Raw genomic sequence first — 18,647 nt, 5'->3', positions numbered from 1 at the left:
ACATTTACATTTATCTATATTTATTTCATAAAAATCTATTCCATTAGAATCTTAAATCAAGGATTTTTTTGTTTTTTTATAGTCAGTGTGATACATGTACATGTAAGTACACAATGAAAAATTATATAAAGTTGCAATTGATCATGTTTTATATATATAAAAAAAATTGCTAAACAGTCATAAACTCAGAACAACCTTATACATGTTTTACAAATAAGCATATTTTGGCTTTCCCGTTTGAATGGTTTTACACTAGTAATTTTGGAGCCCTTTATAGCTTGTTGTTCGGTGTGAGCCAAGGCTCCGTGTTGAAGGCCTATAATGGTTTACTTTTTTAAATTGTTATTTGGATGGAGAGTTGTCTCATAGGCACTCACACCACATCTTCCTATATCTAAAGACTATATGTGGTATGATTGCAAATGAAGTAACTCAGGGTTCTCATTACAGACTACTGAGAGTTACATGTATGAAATTTTCCACAAGAGAGCAAATCTTTTAACGGTTAATTATAGGTCAGGGATAAATAAATAAGCTTTATTTAGTCTCAGTCGGCAAGGTATTTAAACATAGGGATCTCAGAATCCAGGATTTTGTACCTAATTTTAAAAAAAATGGGTGGGGGTTTACCCCAGACCCCCTTTGAATGTTGCACAGGCTGATGTGACAATGCGCAGTGTGCCCTTCTTATAACCAAATTAATATAGTTTCCTCAAAAGATTTACTGCATAGTCAGCTGATGTAAATGGTCCTGAAATACTGACTGTGATATTTTCCATATTCTGCATCATACTATCTTTTTAAAATTTATCAAAAAAATCTATACACTTATATCCAGAAATAACTACTTGCCTATTATTGTTGTATTCAAAACATTGATAGAAAATTTAAGAAAAAAATATAATGGACAGAACCAACCATTTCTAGGACATTTGGTGAATGAGCGAAACAACAAAAGGCTGAACGGTCTAAACATCTCTAAAGTACCACAAGTTGTTGCATAAATTATATACATTTTATATATTATAATACAAAAAATACATATAATGAATTCAATTGCAAAGGAAATCTTAAAAGGTTTCCTACCCATTGTGGAAATTTTTCCATACCTAGTTTTAACTAGTTTTTTTAGCCTTAGAGGACTCAGAACATACATGTATGGTACTACATGTACTTTGTGGATGGATGCAGTTTCTATAGTTTGAAGTTAGTTTCAGGTTTGTGTTCACTCACAATATTATTGTGGTCATGGTTTTTAAAGTTTTTTTAGCTGGATAATTAGTTGAATATCACCTGATCACTATTTATATTGTTCCTAATGTTTCATAGGAGCTACCATTTGATTTTTATTAGGGGCTAGGATGATATTTGAAAAAGGCAGAGCAGGAGTTTTGATTATAAAAAAATGGCAAAAATAAAGGCAGGATAACAATTTAAGTAGAAAAAGGGATAACCCAATTAATATTGGCAAGGCCTAATAGACATGTCGATGAAAGAGTGGGAAAAAATGCAAGACAGATTACAACTAAAAAAAAATTGCAGGGCAAAATTTTTCATCCTACCCCTCCCCCCCCCCCCCCCCTAAAACAAGTAAATAGTAGCTCCCTTAACAGCTTGATGGATGGGTGCGCTGCCTATTTAGCAATAAGACTCCAGTTAAGAAACCCTGTGACTGGTAGTTACTCCTGTGGAACTGGAAACCTAACAAAATATACCGGGCATAAGGACCTGATGTAATGTGTATCATGGGTGTTATCACTTGTTCTATCTTTGTTGGTATTTATGGTATTACTTACTGTGCAAACAGAGTGTGGGGAAAGAGGCAGCATATTGATTTACCTGAAAATACCACATCTCAGTGCTATCAACTCTCCTTCAATGGCATTGTCCACGGCTGGTTCATGTAGTCTGGCAACCTTCACGCAGTCTGAGATATGTCAATGCCGCGGCGTTATGTCTTTATTACATTCAGCGAGCTTTCGTACACTTTTGTCCTGATTACATACAGGATTAAACCCCACATGAATGTGTTAAAACAGACTTATACTGCCCTTCATGTGCGGCGGGACCAACTCGTCTGCCATTTGTTATTGTTGTTGTGCAGACTACGCGCCTTTTTTTAAAAGAGGTAACCAAGCAAGGGAGATAAACAATACGGTGAATGACGTGTTTCGATGATTTTACTTTAGTGAATAACATTTTTCAAATAAAAATTTCCAAACTTTTTATTCATTGAAAGAGAAGATATGTATCAAATGATTTCAAATATAAAAAAAAATTGTGTGCTAGGCATCTGCTGTTTACAGAAAATCAATATCGAAGTTGACCTACTTTCAATGCATTACACTGTTGTATTATGCGGACGGCGAATGCATTCAATCTATTTTTTCTAGACAAATATGGAACACATCGATGTAATACTATGGTTTTGACACTTTTATTAATGGATTACAAAGTTCCCAAAATTTCACCATATTCCGTGTATATGGACTTATCAGTTTTTATTTGATTTGCCTGATTCTTACACGGACCTGTACTTAATCACTATAAATAGAAACAAAAGACAAAGTGACATGCAGACACTTTCTAAACAAAGAATATAAGTAAAAGTGAAGGAAAAAAACAGGAATACAAAATATCACAATAACACAATAACACATAAGCGGAATGTATAAAAACTGAGCAACGTCAAAAGGATGTTACAAAAGTAGACCTATAGTGTTAACTTAGATGACACACTTTAAGACCAAAGCACAGATTAAGTTAAAGTGAAACATTAAACCATAGCACAATAAACCAATTCATAAACACCGCGCCACGCGAAACGCATATTTCCAAAAACGTAATACGAATGTTGATTATCACTACACATCGTCTTTAAATTTATGTTTTTGAATTTAATTTTTTTTCAGTTTTATATATACGGTGTGAAGATTTCGTCCAAAGAAAGAAAATAAAAATGATTTTGAAATGACATATCCGGCAACCAACTTAAAACTCGATGATATATTTTTGGATGTGATTACGTTGTTCAGAATTGACAAGTGGTTTATTGCAGGTGTATTGTTATTTCACTAACAACAAGTTAACATTATTTCTTATATATGTGTGTAGGTCTAATTTAAAGTCACTATAAATCGAGGGAAAAATAAAGAAAAATATCTATAAATGAGACAGACACCTCAAATGTTTCAGTCGTTACACTCATGGTCTTATTGATATTTTTCATTCAATGACAATGTCATCATGGTCATAGCATACATGCGTATTTGTACACCGTGTTTTAATGACCGTTTCATAACAATCTGTTTTATGATTTTGATGAAAAAAAAATATTAGAGCGAAATCATATTGTTGAAATACGTAGATCGTATTGCACATACGTTACGATTTATAAATCTATGGAAAAATGCTTCTATGATGATATTTATTTGTCCTGCTCTATAGAAAATATCAATAAAAGAATATAAAAGACAATTCAAATTACAAAATGTACAAAGTTACCAATTTTATCAAATACATGTAAATCTTTAGTGACTAAGAATCCTTTTTGACAGTGATGTTAAACTTTGCTCAAGCAATGTCTCAAAATTGCACAACAAGCTAAGTTATTGCAATGGAGAACTTTAAAAAGATATTTAAAAAAAAGTGTTTTCACTGTATAATTTTAAGTCATATGAATCATTTTCCTGTTGATAGTTTACGCTGTCAAGGATGTAGACCTCTGAGAAGCCAACAATTTCTACAATTAAACTTTTTTTCTAAAACTGATTTTTGGGTTTATTTGAGTGTAAAAAAATAATTGGTGAAGAAAAAATCATATGGTAGTGCGCTTTTTTTGCTACAGCCCTCTGAAAGTATCCAATTTTGATGATATTTCCTAATTTCATCAATTTGTACCCATTTTTGGGCTATTATCGTGATAAAAATCACAGTTCCACAATTAAACTTTTTTTCATACTCTCAATAAAGATGAAGGGGACCAATCTGAATAAATTCAACTAAAAAACTATAGGTAGGTGTTAATATACGTACGTTTTATCATATTTTGATGCTTTTTCATGTCAAAGGAGTAGGTCCAGTAAGACCCTTTTTTGGCCCCAAAATATAGCAGTTTTACAAAATTGTTAAAATGTAAACTTTTAGTCATTTATTGGATAGTAGAAAGGTTCTGCTACATAAATATGGGCTCTTTTTGACAATACAATGCACATATATTGAGAACTAGCACCATTAATTCATGCTAAATTACTGAAATCTTCACAATTCCAAAATTTTAGTTAAATTTTAGACGGTTTCCATGTAAAACGAAAGTGGCCGCATTCGTGTTCATCCAAAATATTGAAATGCAAGTTGTATTTGATGATAATTCATAACATATATAAAGATTGAGGATGAACACGAATGCAGCCACTTTTGTTTTTGACAAAAACCATCTGAAAAGTGACATTTTTTCGCATATTTGGTAGATTTCTCATATTTGAGCCTGGATCGGATCGTTTTTAATGACTAAATAAGTTAAAATCTTTCACATAAATTAATTGCATCATATGAAATAGACACTAGAGTGTTTAAAAAGTGGTCAAAATCTTTCATCACATGAAACTGAAACTCGAGGCCAAAATCGGTCCTTACCGGACCTACTCCTTTACCATTTTGTCAATTTTGTCAATTAGTATGTTTTCTCTGTTTAAAGAACAACTTGGTAATTTATGTTTCTTGTAAAATCATTGTTTGTACCCCTCACCCTTTTTTCTCAAAATTTCACTAAAAATGACTGATTCGTAATAAAACTTAAAAAAATCATCACTCAAATACAACTTATTGGAAATACACAATTCTTTCACAGAGTTATGTTTGAGAATGATAATTATCAAATTCATTGCTTTTTTACACTTATTTCACATTTTTTGGAAATAATTTCAGAACGAGATTTCAATGAAACTGAACGAGACTGTAATGTCAGAAGAATACATCAATAGCATAAAAAAATGCATTACCGTTTTTTTATGAATCCCAAAAAAGAAATATTCTTTTAAATGTATTCTAAAAACTTACTTCTTGTGTCCTCGATCTTTCTTCTTTACTTTCATGGTAATGTTCATAAATAGTTCTGTCTCTAGGAGTAAATCTGTTGTCATTTGACATGACACTCGACTGAAATATGATCATATCTTCATGATCTTCTAGCATAATATAAACACATGTAAACTGATGTTGTTGTTCATTATCCCTGACTATCTCACCAAGATCATATTGCAATTGATGAGACCTCCGTGTTTGAGTGCTCTAAGTAGTTATCAAAGGTACCAGGATTGTAATTTAGTACGTCAGACTCGCGTTTCGCCTACATAACACTCATCAGTGACTCTCATATCAAAATATTTATAAAACAAGTACAAAGTTGAAGAGCATTGAGGATCCAAAATTCAAAAAAAGTTGTGCCAAATATGCCTGGGATAAGAAAACCTTTATCATATGTAAACAGGAAATGTCGAATTACTGTTTCGCTAGTCAGTCGACTAAAAAAAGTTTCAAGTTCGATTCCAATCTTAACTGATTAGGATTGTCAGTTTTCCTAGAAAGGTCGACGTTTTTCTCAAGTAAATCTGCCTTCATCCACCATAATAAAGAAATGTACCGCAAAATAGAACAAAATGTAAAAAGTTGCATTGACATAAATTACTCGATTAGTTAACTAATATTGCCCTCTTAAATTGAGATAGGTACTCATTTTCATGAGCAACACGACGGGTGCCACATGTGGATCAGAATCTGCATACTCTTCTGGAGCACCTGGTATCACTTCTAGATTTTTGTGGGATCCGTGTTGCTTATTCTTAAGTTATAGATGTTGTTTCATGTGTACTATTGTTTGTCTGTTTGTCTTTTTCATTTTTAGCCATGGCGCTGTCAGATTTTTTTTCGAATTATCAGTTTGACTATCCCTCTGGTATCTTTCGTCGTTTTTTCGTAAATCAATCTCCTTTTCTGGTGACTTTTTTTTTATCAAATTAAGGGCAAAAAATCGGAATGAGGACCGCATCAATAAGAACTCTGGATTAAATGTTTCTGAATTCGGAATAATAATCTTCTTTGTCTATTCTTCAAAAAGCGCTAAACTGTTTCTGCCACAGTTTAAATTTTAGATTAAAAAAAGATAACATATTTCTTTCCTTTCAAATATATTTGAACTTGTAAAATCTCCCTTATTAATTCTTTATTCGAAGGGTATCAAGTGACGTATTTTAATCGCTCTTATAACAGTATTTACTTTTTTGATTGACATTTAACTATTGTGTACGGTTTATGAAATTTTTGTTGCTTTCATCGAATACTACATTCATTTACTTCGTTTGTTCTTTTCAATAAAGAGTATAATAAACTACAATTAGTACGTGGCACATGTGTCAATTATCTTACAAAAAAGATAACATCTAGGATAAGTAAATGGGGGGTATTCGCCAATACACCTTATCGCTAATCCCGGCTGACCCGGCCGCTTGACCTTTTGACGCAAACAACAATCACTTTTCCATTGTGGCGTCAGATATTTTGTTTTATGACGTCAAAATTTTACGGGAACCTGTGTGATTTCCCGTAATGGCGGACAAATAGCGATAAGGTGTATTGCACAGTAACGCAATGTCATGATAAACTTAATAGTTGTAATAAAATATGTTCGGTTCAAACCATTTTGTTTGAGTTGTTTTCCTCTGTACAATTTGAAATAATCACATACAGATCTTAATGATGTTGAAATTGACCAATCGTTTTACCTGTATTGCTGTTTTATAAAGTTATCTAATAGAAATATGAGTATATCTTTATTTAGAAAACATACTTCTCGTGTCATCGAGATGTGTTCTATTTCCCGTTCATGGTAATTTTGGCTAAGAGTTCTATGGTTAAAATTCATTCCGTCTGAACTACTTTCCTCGTTTGTATATGACTGGGAACTGGACTGAAATAAAATAAAATATTCGTGTAAAGCATATTTAAAAAATGAAATGATACGATTGTTTTTGCGCATCATTGTAAATAAAACGGAATTTGATGAGACTGTCATCAAAGTGAGAGGGTTAACGCTATAAAACCAGGTTTGATCCACCATTTTCTACATTTGAAAATGCCTGTACCAAGTCAGAAATATGACAGTTCTTGTCAATTCGTTTTTTATGTGTTTTGCTATTTGATTTTGCCATGTGATTATGGACTTTCCGAAGTAATTTTCCTCTAAGTTCAGTATTTTTGTGATTTTACTTTTCAATGTGCTTGTTTATTATGCTACTGTTCTATTGCAATTTGTAGCAAGTTACTAATTTTATGAATGCATGTTTCTATCAATCGAATTAGATGCCTTTTTGACATTGATGATAGACATTTGTCAAGTAATGTCTCAAAATTGCACAAAAAGCTACGTAATTGTAATGAAATACTTAACAAAGATATTTTTCACTGTATAGTTTTAAGTCATACGAATCAATCTCCTGTTGATATTAACGTTGTTGACATCGATCAAAGATTTGTCTATGCGTTACCGTTTTTTATGAATCCCAAAACAGAAATATCATAATACATTTATTCAGAAAACTTAATTCGTGTGTCTTCGATCTTTCTTCTTCACTTTCATGGTAATTTTCGTGAATTGTTCTCTCTTTAGGAGTACATCTGACTGAACTTGTGATGTAATCTGACAGGACACTCGACTAAAAAATGATCATATCTTCTAGCATCATATAACGCATATAAACTGATACTGTTGTTCAATACGCACACTTATCATACCAATATCATATTGCAATATTGATGTGAACTTCGTTTTTGAGTGTTCTAAGAAATCAAAATACATTGACAATGAAGTTACAAGTTCGATTTCAATCTAGAATGATTAGGGTTGTCAATTGTCCTAGGAAGGTCAATGATGTATTCGGAAATCTGGCTTCCTTCATAAACATAAAGGAATCACCGTAAAATAGAACAAAAGGTTGAAAGTGGTATTGACACCAATCACTCGATTAATCAACTTATATTGCAATTTTAAAATAGACACTCTCTTTCAAGTTAAGTACCCTTTCTGGTGACAATTTTTTTTACAGAAACAAAAACGAATAATCTGAATGAGGATCGTACCAATAAGAACTATGGATTCAAGTTTTACCTAATTTGGAATAATTAGTAGTTTTTGTCTCTTCTTCAAAAAGCACAAATAGTAATATTAATACATATACATGCAATGATTTTCAATTTGCAGTTACCCTTTTGGCAATGCTTTAATGCACTTATAGATGCATGTGTCTTCTTCATATGCATCATTACGCTAACCAATATCATTGATCGAGTTATGAATTTTGTACTTTTAAATCAGGTCCCTGCTTGTCAAAAACACTGCCCTGCTTTTCTCCAGAGGTTCGAAATATCTTGAGCTTAACTCCAACAATTGGAAATACAACTTCAATATACTGATAGATTCAGTCGAGGAGTATGCCAGTCGTAGGGCTAAACGCGAGAACAAAGACGTAGATACGTTTACTCTTTCGAAATGGGTGAAGGCTGTAAGGTCGTTAATACAAATCCGAATTAAGAACCTTAATGGGTTTATCAATACCCACATTACATCAATTATTTAAGACCCAAATGTTGCAAGACACTTGTCCTACCTCCATGTCAAATATGTTGTTTTCCCCGCAAATAAAGCCCAAAACAATATAGTGTTTGTTTTTAAATATTATTAAATAACTACTTGATAAATGAATTAGGTATTGACAATTCGCTTGGTAACTTATTATATACCCTCACGACATTTACCAAAGAGGAAATCCTCGATAATCATAGGTCTGTTCTGTGTTCCTTTGCAATTTCAAAAAGATTTGGTATTACATTGTTTCAATAAGAGTAGCGAACGTAGATTCAATTATCTTGTCTGGGAGAGGGATACATCCTACTTTGTAAAAATTCAGTCTGATTTTAACAAACAATTCTCTGAAACGACATTATTATATGGAAGTGCATATGGTGCACCCCTTGTTAAGTTATTTTGTTGCTGATAAGTCGGAATCATTAGTTTTGTTGTGTGTTATAAGTTGGAATTTAATCAACATGTAGCGTCAACTTGTCGGAATGATTAGGAAATAATTGCATTACAATGTCGACTAGTTAATATAAATATAATAACTTAGTTAGAAGAAGTTGACATGATGAAATCAACTTGTTAATTGATCAAGTCGACAACTTGTTTATTTGAAGATTAGGTAAAACCACGTGACTACTTTGGAAAAATATAGGTCTATTTGCAAACCGATTTCCATATGTCGTTTGTTTTATGTGCCTCGGTTGTGTGAGTTATTTTGTACGAAAAGGGGGAACGGCAGTCAAATATCCGAAAAAAATGTAATAAAAAAAATGTACTAAAAAATAACAATGTTTCTTTGTGATTATGAAGTTGACTTCATACAGGAACAACTTAGAAAGAAAGATAAGAAGTAAGAAATTCCCTTTAACTTTGTGTTTCGCTATATAGATGATGTTCTTACACTAAAGAAATTGATGACTTGTGATCGAATTTATCTCATCGAACTACAGATAAATAATACTACAGACACAGCTAATATAAAAAAGAAGATGTGGTATGATTGCTAATGAGACCAATATCCACAAAAGACACAGACATTAACAACTATAGGTCACCGTACGGCCTTCAACAATGAGCAAAGCCAATACCGCATAGTCAGCTATAAAAGGCCCGATACGTCTGCCTCATATCTTGACTTACATATAGAAATTGACAATGAGGGTTGGTTGATAACAAATCTTTACGACAAAAGAGATGATTTCAGCTTCCCAGTTGTGATCTTTTCATTTCTATGAAGCAAAATTACAGCAGCTCTTACATAAGGAGTACTTATCTCCCAATCATTACGAAATACCCGGGAATGTATTGCCTATCATGATTTCTTTGATAGATGATTGCTACTCACCAGGAAGCCCTTAAACCAAAGTTTCAAAGTTTAAATCATCCCTTCGTTAGTTTAACGGGCGCCATCACAGATGATATCGGATATATATATTCCTTATCTCGTAAGTGCAATACACTTTCCCTTTCACGAATGTGACCTACCGAGTTAGACTATTTACCGGATTTGTAATAACATAAGCAACACGAAGGGTGCCACAAGTGGATCAGGATATGCGTACCATTCTTAATACCTGAGATCACCCCAAGTTTTTGGTGGGGTTCACGTTGCTAAGTCAATAGTTTCCTTTGTTGTGACTTTTTTGTATTTAGTGTCTTTTTGTCTTTTTTTTATTTTTGGTCATGGATTTATTTTCAATCTATGATTGCGACTCTCCCTCTAGTATCTTTCGTCCCTCTTGTACTGAGTTATTATTTATTTCAGTAAGGACAATTTTGCTTTTACAACACTATACTGTTTTTATCAGAGTTGAAATCTTAGATTTAAAATGATACTATACTTCTTTCATTTTAAAGATATGTGAACTTGTTAAACATCTTTTTTATTTATTTATTCGAAAGGCGGTAATAGACTCTGAGACTGTTAGAAAGATAGTTATTTGTTTGTTGTGCAAAACGTGAATTTACATTGTCTCTATATACTTTGAAAATACATGGAAAACAAACAAAAAAACATACAACATGTTCGAATGATTATGATTTTCCTATGGATGTTACGCAAACTTATCGTCAGACATTTCTTTTCCGAAGTTCGTGTTCGTGAAACACTTGATGAGTCTCAGGCAATTGATAGGTACACATGTAACGCTGTGTAGGTCGTTGCAAATTTAGCGTTAATCTTGCGATAACAAATCATGCAAAAATAAAGACAAAATACCTCTAAATTTCTGTTAATCGTATTTCGGCGTTTAACTTCATTTGATATAGTAGAAGGATCATCTTGTAGAGGATCACAAATTAGTGTTCCATTTGTCTCCATATTTAAATTATATCTGCAATGTATATCTATTCTGAAAATACCAAATTACAAACACTACATATATTATATTTATATAGTACTTTAAAAAAAACATTAAAATAACAAGGGTAATACTTCGGTGGTTATTTAGTTGTCTCATTTGCAATCATGACACAACTCTTTGTGTTCATGCATACAGTACCTGTATGCAGATAGCCAAAGGTAATCGTGTTATGGCGTTTAAAACATTACCTTTTACTTTTGGATTTAAATGTTGTTGTTTTTTTGCTTTTTGAAGTCAGTAAATGGGATCTTACTTGGCTACCTTAATTTACTTTTCACTGTTGACATTGAACGATGATTTTAAACTTCTTGTCTCTTAATGAAATAAATAAATTACTGTTCTTATTGAAATATATATTGATCACGATTTATTATTATGATCTACTAATTATATTGATATATCTTAGAGGTGCCATATAGAAGTAGAAAGGCTTAATTAGTACTCTTAGCCTTAACCGACCGATATTCTAGAACTATCGTTAAATTATTTATGAAATGGTTAAAATGTATATTAGGCACGACTCAATCATTTTTATATGCAAGACCACTATACATTGTAATTTTTGTCCAATATGAACACTGACACTTCGGACTGCAGACTTCCAACACATGAATGTTTGTTTAGACATTTGATAGCAGTTGCATTACATTAACTTAACGTTAGACAATGTTTACAGTTCGTTTTAAACATATTACTGGATGAGTTCTTTGCAATTAATATGTACACATGTGACGCTTTGTTGCACGTTGCATATTTGGCGTCAATTTTGCGATGACAATTATAATTACTAGCTTATTTTCAAACAGGATCTTGTGAAGAGAGACATGTACAGTATTTCATAGGCAATTATGCAACGTCTTCATTTTTATACATACATTCTAAATAAATATGAGTGCATAAACTTTACATGAGATGTATGTGTCCTTATAATACGATACTCTGATTGGCTTACTGCAATCTCGCGTTATTCCGCCCTTCATATAAAATGAAATTCGGTCAACACTTATACACCCCAATGAAGTTACAAAAAGAAGCATTAAATTCTTAAGTGTACTTCATTTAGATATAAAAAAAAAATATTGCTATCGTTTAGAAAATACAGAATAGACCGGATCTTGACTGGCACTGCAAGTCGCCACTTGCTGCAAGCAAAGTAATTTATTTGTATTGTTGTATAATTTTTGTTATTGTCCTTTTCACATAAAAAATGAAAACATTGGGTTTTATGAATTTTTACGTCTAAAAAGCTCTTGTTGGTCTATCTTTATCACAAACGTATAAAGATAAATACTTAAATGCCAAGTATTTATAGTGCAGTGACAGAAGTGTAAAAAGTCGTCTAGATCGCGAGTTTACTCTCCCAAAATAACACACGGCTAAAAATGGTCTTAACTTAAAGATAAATATGTCTTCTTTAGTTTTTGCCCTGTCCTCAGAATTTCGTACGGTCACATTTTTCAAAAAGTTGTTTTAATGACTAGTAGTATATTGGAGACATTCATCCCCCCTTTTTCAAAATGAAAAAAATTGAGTATGTTTGCTTACATTTAATTGAAATAGTTTTTCCTGAATCTACATTTATATATCAAAATATTCTATTCAGTATTTCATTTTCTTCTAACCTATAAAATTTGCGAAGTTTGGACTGTTTAAAATTGAGGTAATTTTAATTGCAACTTCAGACGCAAACTTTAGTTTCTTCCTCATAGTAGTAATACAAGTTATCCCATAATATTTCAATCATATAGTTTTTCATTAAACTAATAAGTTAAAAAAATTTCGGAACCAAAATATGAAAAAAAACCTAAGAATTCAATGGAAAAAGAATGAAGTAAAAAACTTCAATTTAAACACGGAACTTAATCACTTGCCTTCCGTCACATTTTGTGTATTAGTCAATAATTTGCTCTCAACTGATATATGAAATTACTACCTTTTTCGCTATTATATATGCACATATTTCCAATTAAAGTGCACTGATATTGTTTGTATATATTTATATTCTATGTTTTTTTTGTTATAAAACATCAAATATACTTTGTCAGAAAAGTCTTTTTGTAAAATCAAAATAATTTACGGATAGTGTCAGTAAATATTCCGTGATATGTCAAGTCCGTTGCAACTTGCTTCATTAAGTCCAAAGAAAAGACAAAAGTCGTTAAATAATATTCAGTGCTTAATATGCTAAAAAAAAATCGACTGAAATTTGAAATATTCCACTTGTAAAATGCAGTCTAAACTCATTGATTTCTATAGCAATTCAGTTGTCAAACAACTTCAACAAGTTCGAGTCAAATATAAAATAACATTTAGTAGCAAAATAACTATTTGAGATGCCATATCAGCTGCTAGTCAATTGAAAACTCGATATATAACTTATATATAACTCGATGAAACTGCATACTGCCAAGACTATTCTCAGGAAATGGCACCAGCGAAATTGCGTAAATGCTAAGCAATTGTTGAGTCAATCGTTAGTGTGGTCAATTTATTTTTACTCCTCTTCATTCAGGATTGGCTTTACAAATGTACCATGAGTTTGGTTCAAAACACCTTGTTGAAATATTGAATGCCAATGGATTTTATGCTTCTTAAAGTAAAGTGCGACGCTATCTAATGTGTTGCGAACCATGAAATTGAGCGAATTTATGTCAAGATAGTGTGTACGTCTCGTATAATGTTTCCCCAGCATTTTTGCATACAAGCATATGGATTTCATCACACCTTCCTAAACCACCTTTTAGATCTTTGTTAAATATTGGATGAATTGATAGGGATGGTTTGAAGCTGGTATTTTTTTAGGAGCAAATGTCTTCGGACTTCCTACAATACCTTGTCTGTACTTGTAAAGAAAAATTCAAAATAACGTGTTTGCTTTGAGAAGAAACTTTCATGTGCAGACCTGTGGCCATGAGTGAAATGTGTCGAAATATTTAAAGATGTCCTGTGACGGTTGATGAAAATGAAGATGATGGAGATAACAGTTGGTTTGGTATAAAGCTTGTTGCACTAGTACACACAGTCTCAGTCCCCAGGTAAGGGGAGTGTTGGCGCGCCCTTAAAAAAGTTAAACCCCGCCACATTCTGTATATGTCTGTTTCAATTCACGAAACGATAATGCAGTGTCTGTCGTTTGTTTCTATATACTATATTTGTTTCTTTCTTATTTATTTTGTACATTAATCAGGCCGTTAGATTTTTCGTTTGTTTTACATTATTCCTTTCGGGAATTGAAGACTATGCAGTATGAATTTTACTCATTGTTGAAGCCCATACGGGACCTATAATTATTAATTTATGTCACATTTGGTCTCAAATGGAGAGTTGCCTCATTTGCATTCATATCACATCTTCTTTTTTTATATGGAACACTTTTGAAGTTTGTGGTACGTTGCAAGGAAAAAAGGGGGAATATAGGTACAAAACCTATAATGTGATAGATATTAACCAGAGTACAATACACAACAACAGATAATACTATGGAAGCAGTAATAATTGTGAAGAAAAAAACAAAAGCAACAATTTGAACTCATATGTGACTGTAGTGTTCTGTCGCTTTGGTTTGATACCTCACTCAATATGATAGTTTAAAAAATAATTTTAAAGTATTGTCCTTTATGACACTTGATTTTTACCTGAAATTGAAATTTTTCATAAGGTTAAGGTGCTCTAAACATTTTATAGGTTGAAAACTTGATTTTTGAAGTTTTGGTTACAAAACGTTGTTTTAGGAATTTTTTTGACAAAAAAAGCCTAAATGATTAAGGTTTATGTAGAATAACAAACATTACTAAAGCCAAAACAGTATCATCTGTATTAAGGTAGAGTTTAGAACTAGTAAAAAATGTCAAAATTGAAACCTTCCCTAATTTTCACAGATTTTTACATGACCTTTGACCTCAATTAAAAAAAATGTGACCATATCAAGTCCTGACGACAGGCATATTATTATAGAACACGATTTCCTCTTTCCAATGATATATTATATAGGTGTGTGTTCGGTGGGGAGATTAAATTTTAAAAAATCTGCCTTCAGTCACCGCACTATTAAACAAACGAATCATTTGGAGAATTACACGAGTCGATGTCAACACCTCAGCCATATTCTGTATGCATCTTATTCAAATCAGGAGCTCGTTGTTTATTGGTCATCATTTATGCTGTGCAATGTTTTAGTTCTGTATTTTAACAATAATCAGGTCTTTTAACATTTGTCACTTCAAACCTTTTATAGCTGACTAACCGTTATAGACTGTTCATTGTTGAAGACCTTATGGTGACATATAGTTGTTAGTTTTTGTGTCATTTCAATGATTAGTTGAAAATTCTAAATAATGAACGACATACAAATATAATACGCATCAACAAACAATTCCTACTGAACTACACGCTGATGATCTGAGATAGGCACATACAGATTATGGCAGGATTACCTTATTTTTCGGCCGCCGAATATTCCCCCTGTTATTACACGTAAGCATTATCATATTGTTAAATACAAGTACATTTAGTAATCAGGCTTTCCTCTCGCAATAGTGACAATCAAGCTCATGGAGTGGCGATTTTCGTAGTTCTTTCTTGTTTTTTTATGTATCAGCTTTGTTGTCTCGAACACAGATATGTTAATGAAGTCGCTTTAGTGAGAACATGCAAGTAACGTATTTCTTGCCATATGTAAACATCAATCAATAGAGCAGATGATATGGTTGTAGGATTTAGTATGATCGTAGGTATACTGAATTGTTCATGACTTACGATCAGTCTTAGTTCTATTTTCTTTTGTGAAAACGAATCATGATAGCAAATTAAACAAAATGTGAAAAGTTGGAATATAGGTTCAAGTCGCCAACTCATTTTTGTTTCGAGGGAAACACGTATATAAAGCAATATCGAGTAGTTTTTTTGGAGTTTTTTTTGTATGTCCATGTAGACAGTTGATATTCTGATTCGATATTTACTCTTCCTTTTTCGATTTCGAGATATATAGCTGACCATTATTCAAATCATTGAATGTTCCGATGTAATAGGAATATTCACTTCTTGTTAAATCAGTTAAACCTTTGATTGCAGGAAAATTCTTGTTTTAACCTTGTTTTGACGCAAATTTTAACACACACCATTAAAGCCATCCGTATAATTTAGTCAATATCTCACAAATAAAGACTAACTTGGGGAAACAATCAATATAAAGATTAAATGGAATTTCATGATCTGTTTTTTTTTCAGTTTTAAAGATTTATCTTGGTTTAAAATCAGTGATTGAATTACTTGCCATTGATATGTAATACCTATACTTTGTTTATGTTTTCTTAACAACCATGTTTTATAATCAGATCCGTAACACGTAGTAACCAGAACATTGCCAATAATTATATTGATCAATTGCGCTAGGAATAATCGTTCGTTTAAAAATATCAGTTAGAAACACGGTAAAAAAATTAACTCTGATGTAATGTTTCCTACGCAAACTGCATGTAAAAGTTATGTGTTTATTCAACGATATATTTATCATTCGTAATCTTATCATTATGATATGCCATTATAAATATTCCTTTGATGCCCAGTAAAATATATTGTATTCAGGACTAATACAAGGTATATATTATAACATTGTCGAGTTAGAGTATATACCCTGTCAGAGATCTATATTACACAAATATTGACGTATTACCCAAGGCCTGTGGTATTCTTATTTTTATTAAGTGCAGGTATTTGTTAGACATTCTCAATGCAACATGTTTATCCATTGCGTGTTTATATTGTTTCTTAATATTTCGCAAATTTCACTAAATTTGGCCTTTTTAATCATGACAATTTTTAACCGCTAATAAAATGTTTTCCATCAAGTTTTTACATTTCATATTTGTGTTTATATATGAGTGTGGCTTTGTCTATTACAACACAAACATTGAACAACCTAATTTGATTTTGCATACGTAAAGGATTTTTTAACTTGCTTTGAAATAATTTTTCTTGTAGGTACTAATTAAAAATAACTCTTTAAAACATTATTTTTGTCCGGCCGATTGGTGCAGATATAGAGCAGAATTGCTCATTTGATGAGGAATTCATGAAACTTTGCACAGTAGTTCTTGGTTTTATACCCTTTGATTTCTGCTATGGACCAACTCAGAAAAAATCCAATATGGCTGCCATTTTCAAGATGGCGGAAAAACGTTATTAATATCAAAATTGTCCACAAGGTATTCTATATAATTTCGGAAACTAAAGTAATGGTTCTTGAAGAATGATCTTCATGTTCTTAAATTTGTTATCAATCAGTTTTAAAATTAAAATGAAATTTTTGGGTTATTTCTAGAACGAATTTGTACATATGGCTGCATATACAAAAAACAATAGTGAATATCAAAATATTAATCAATATGTGACATGTTATTGTATTGTTTTTAGTTACAATGGTTGAAATAAAATAGGTTAATTAGACGGTGATATAAGTCTGTTAATTGTGGCGGTGAATTGCACAATAGCCCAATATAAACGTTACAAATCTGAAAAATGATAGACAATAACAATGTCTTTTGCAAATCAAGTTCAAGAACGACATACGCCTATTGAACGGCTAGTTGCATATCGATCACATTAAAACGGTAATTTTTACTAAAATTACAATTAATTTTGCTACTTTTTTATTAAAAAAAAAGTTATATTTAAAGTCATAATTAAACGAGTGACCGGTGAAAACAAATGTTATTCCAATTCTTGAACCAATGCATTCAAACATCATAAACTTAGTCTTCTGTGCACGATTTTATCATTTTTTCGCTTAAATTTCGTGTAATTGTCATTTTTTTTTTCATCGGTCAGTGTTGTTGTGAAAATATGGCAGGTAATTAAAGTTCGTGTTTTGAAGCCGAAGTTAAAGATTGTCACCTGATTCAAATATGTTTGTCAACAATTTACCAAAAAGCATGGATATTGAGCACGTGTTTAACATGTACAATCAGATAATAGTTTATCTTAAGGACATCCATGCGTATTGCGATCACTGGACTTTTACGAGATGTATGACACTAAGGTCACTTTGCATATGGAAAATATGTCGGGAAATGCTTCCTGGAAGGAAGCAAAAAAAAATAAAGTAAACTTTTTCTTAATATGAACAAATTAAAGAATTTTAAAAAAGATTTATAATGAAAACTATCCATTGAGTTATAAAAAAGCATATGCATTATTTCTTTTAATTTGAGGTTTCTTGGGACTTTAATCAATTGTCTATGCAAAAATATATTCCGACGTGCCCTTATTACCCTGCAGCTGCTTTCTAAAAGCATAACAAAAATGCAGTATGGTGAGAGCTTCATTGGACGTTAGGGTTTCGTTGTTACTTTGCGAATAGGAGAACAAATAAAGGCGATGCCTCTTGAGTTATTTTCATTTTGTTGTGAATAATATTACATTTCAAATGTGAGGGAGTAGCCGGGTAGAGGGAGCCAGCGGTCAAAAAATATATAAACCCTCGAATATTTCCCTATCTGTGACTGTACAAATTCCGGGGACTGTACTTCTGGTATTAATGTGACTGTTGAGGTATCTATGTAATTCAACTGACGTATACCCACTGTTGTGTCAATCAAAGAAGTTTTTGTAAATCTGTATTTCAAAGAGAAATAATGATGTATCAGATATATGTT

General features: G+C 31.9%; 1 protein-coding gene across 1 annotated transcript in view; it reads right to left on the bottom strand.

Annotated features, from left to right (window-relative positions):
• LOC143059429 (uncharacterized) overlaps positions 1-10,978 on the bottom strand; it is a 32,152-nt gene extending 21,174 nt beyond the window's left edge. The window contains exons 1-3 of the mRNA XM_076232921.1: positions 10,851-10,978; positions 6,845-6,964; positions 5,059-5,157 (exon numbers count right to left, since the gene is read on the bottom strand). Of these exons, the coding sequence (XP_076089036.1) occupies positions 5,059-5,157; positions 6,845-6,964; positions 10,851-10,952 (321 nt within the window). The 5' untranslated portion in view covers positions 10,953-10,978. The remainder of the gene's footprint in view (positions 1-5,058; positions 5,158-6,844; positions 6,965-10,850) is intronic.
• Positions 10,979-18,647: the final 7,669 nt, after the last annotated feature.

The sequence above is a fragment of the Mytilus galloprovincialis genome, chromosome 14 (genome assembly GCF_965363235.1).
Source record: "Mytilus galloprovincialis chromosome 14, xbMytGall1.hap1.1, whole genome shotgun sequence".
Classification (NCBI taxonomy): Eukaryota; Metazoa; Mollusca; class Bivalvia; order Mytilida; family Mytilidae; genus Mytilus; species Mytilus galloprovincialis.
This window is presented reverse-complemented; position numbering and strand designations above follow the sequence as displayed.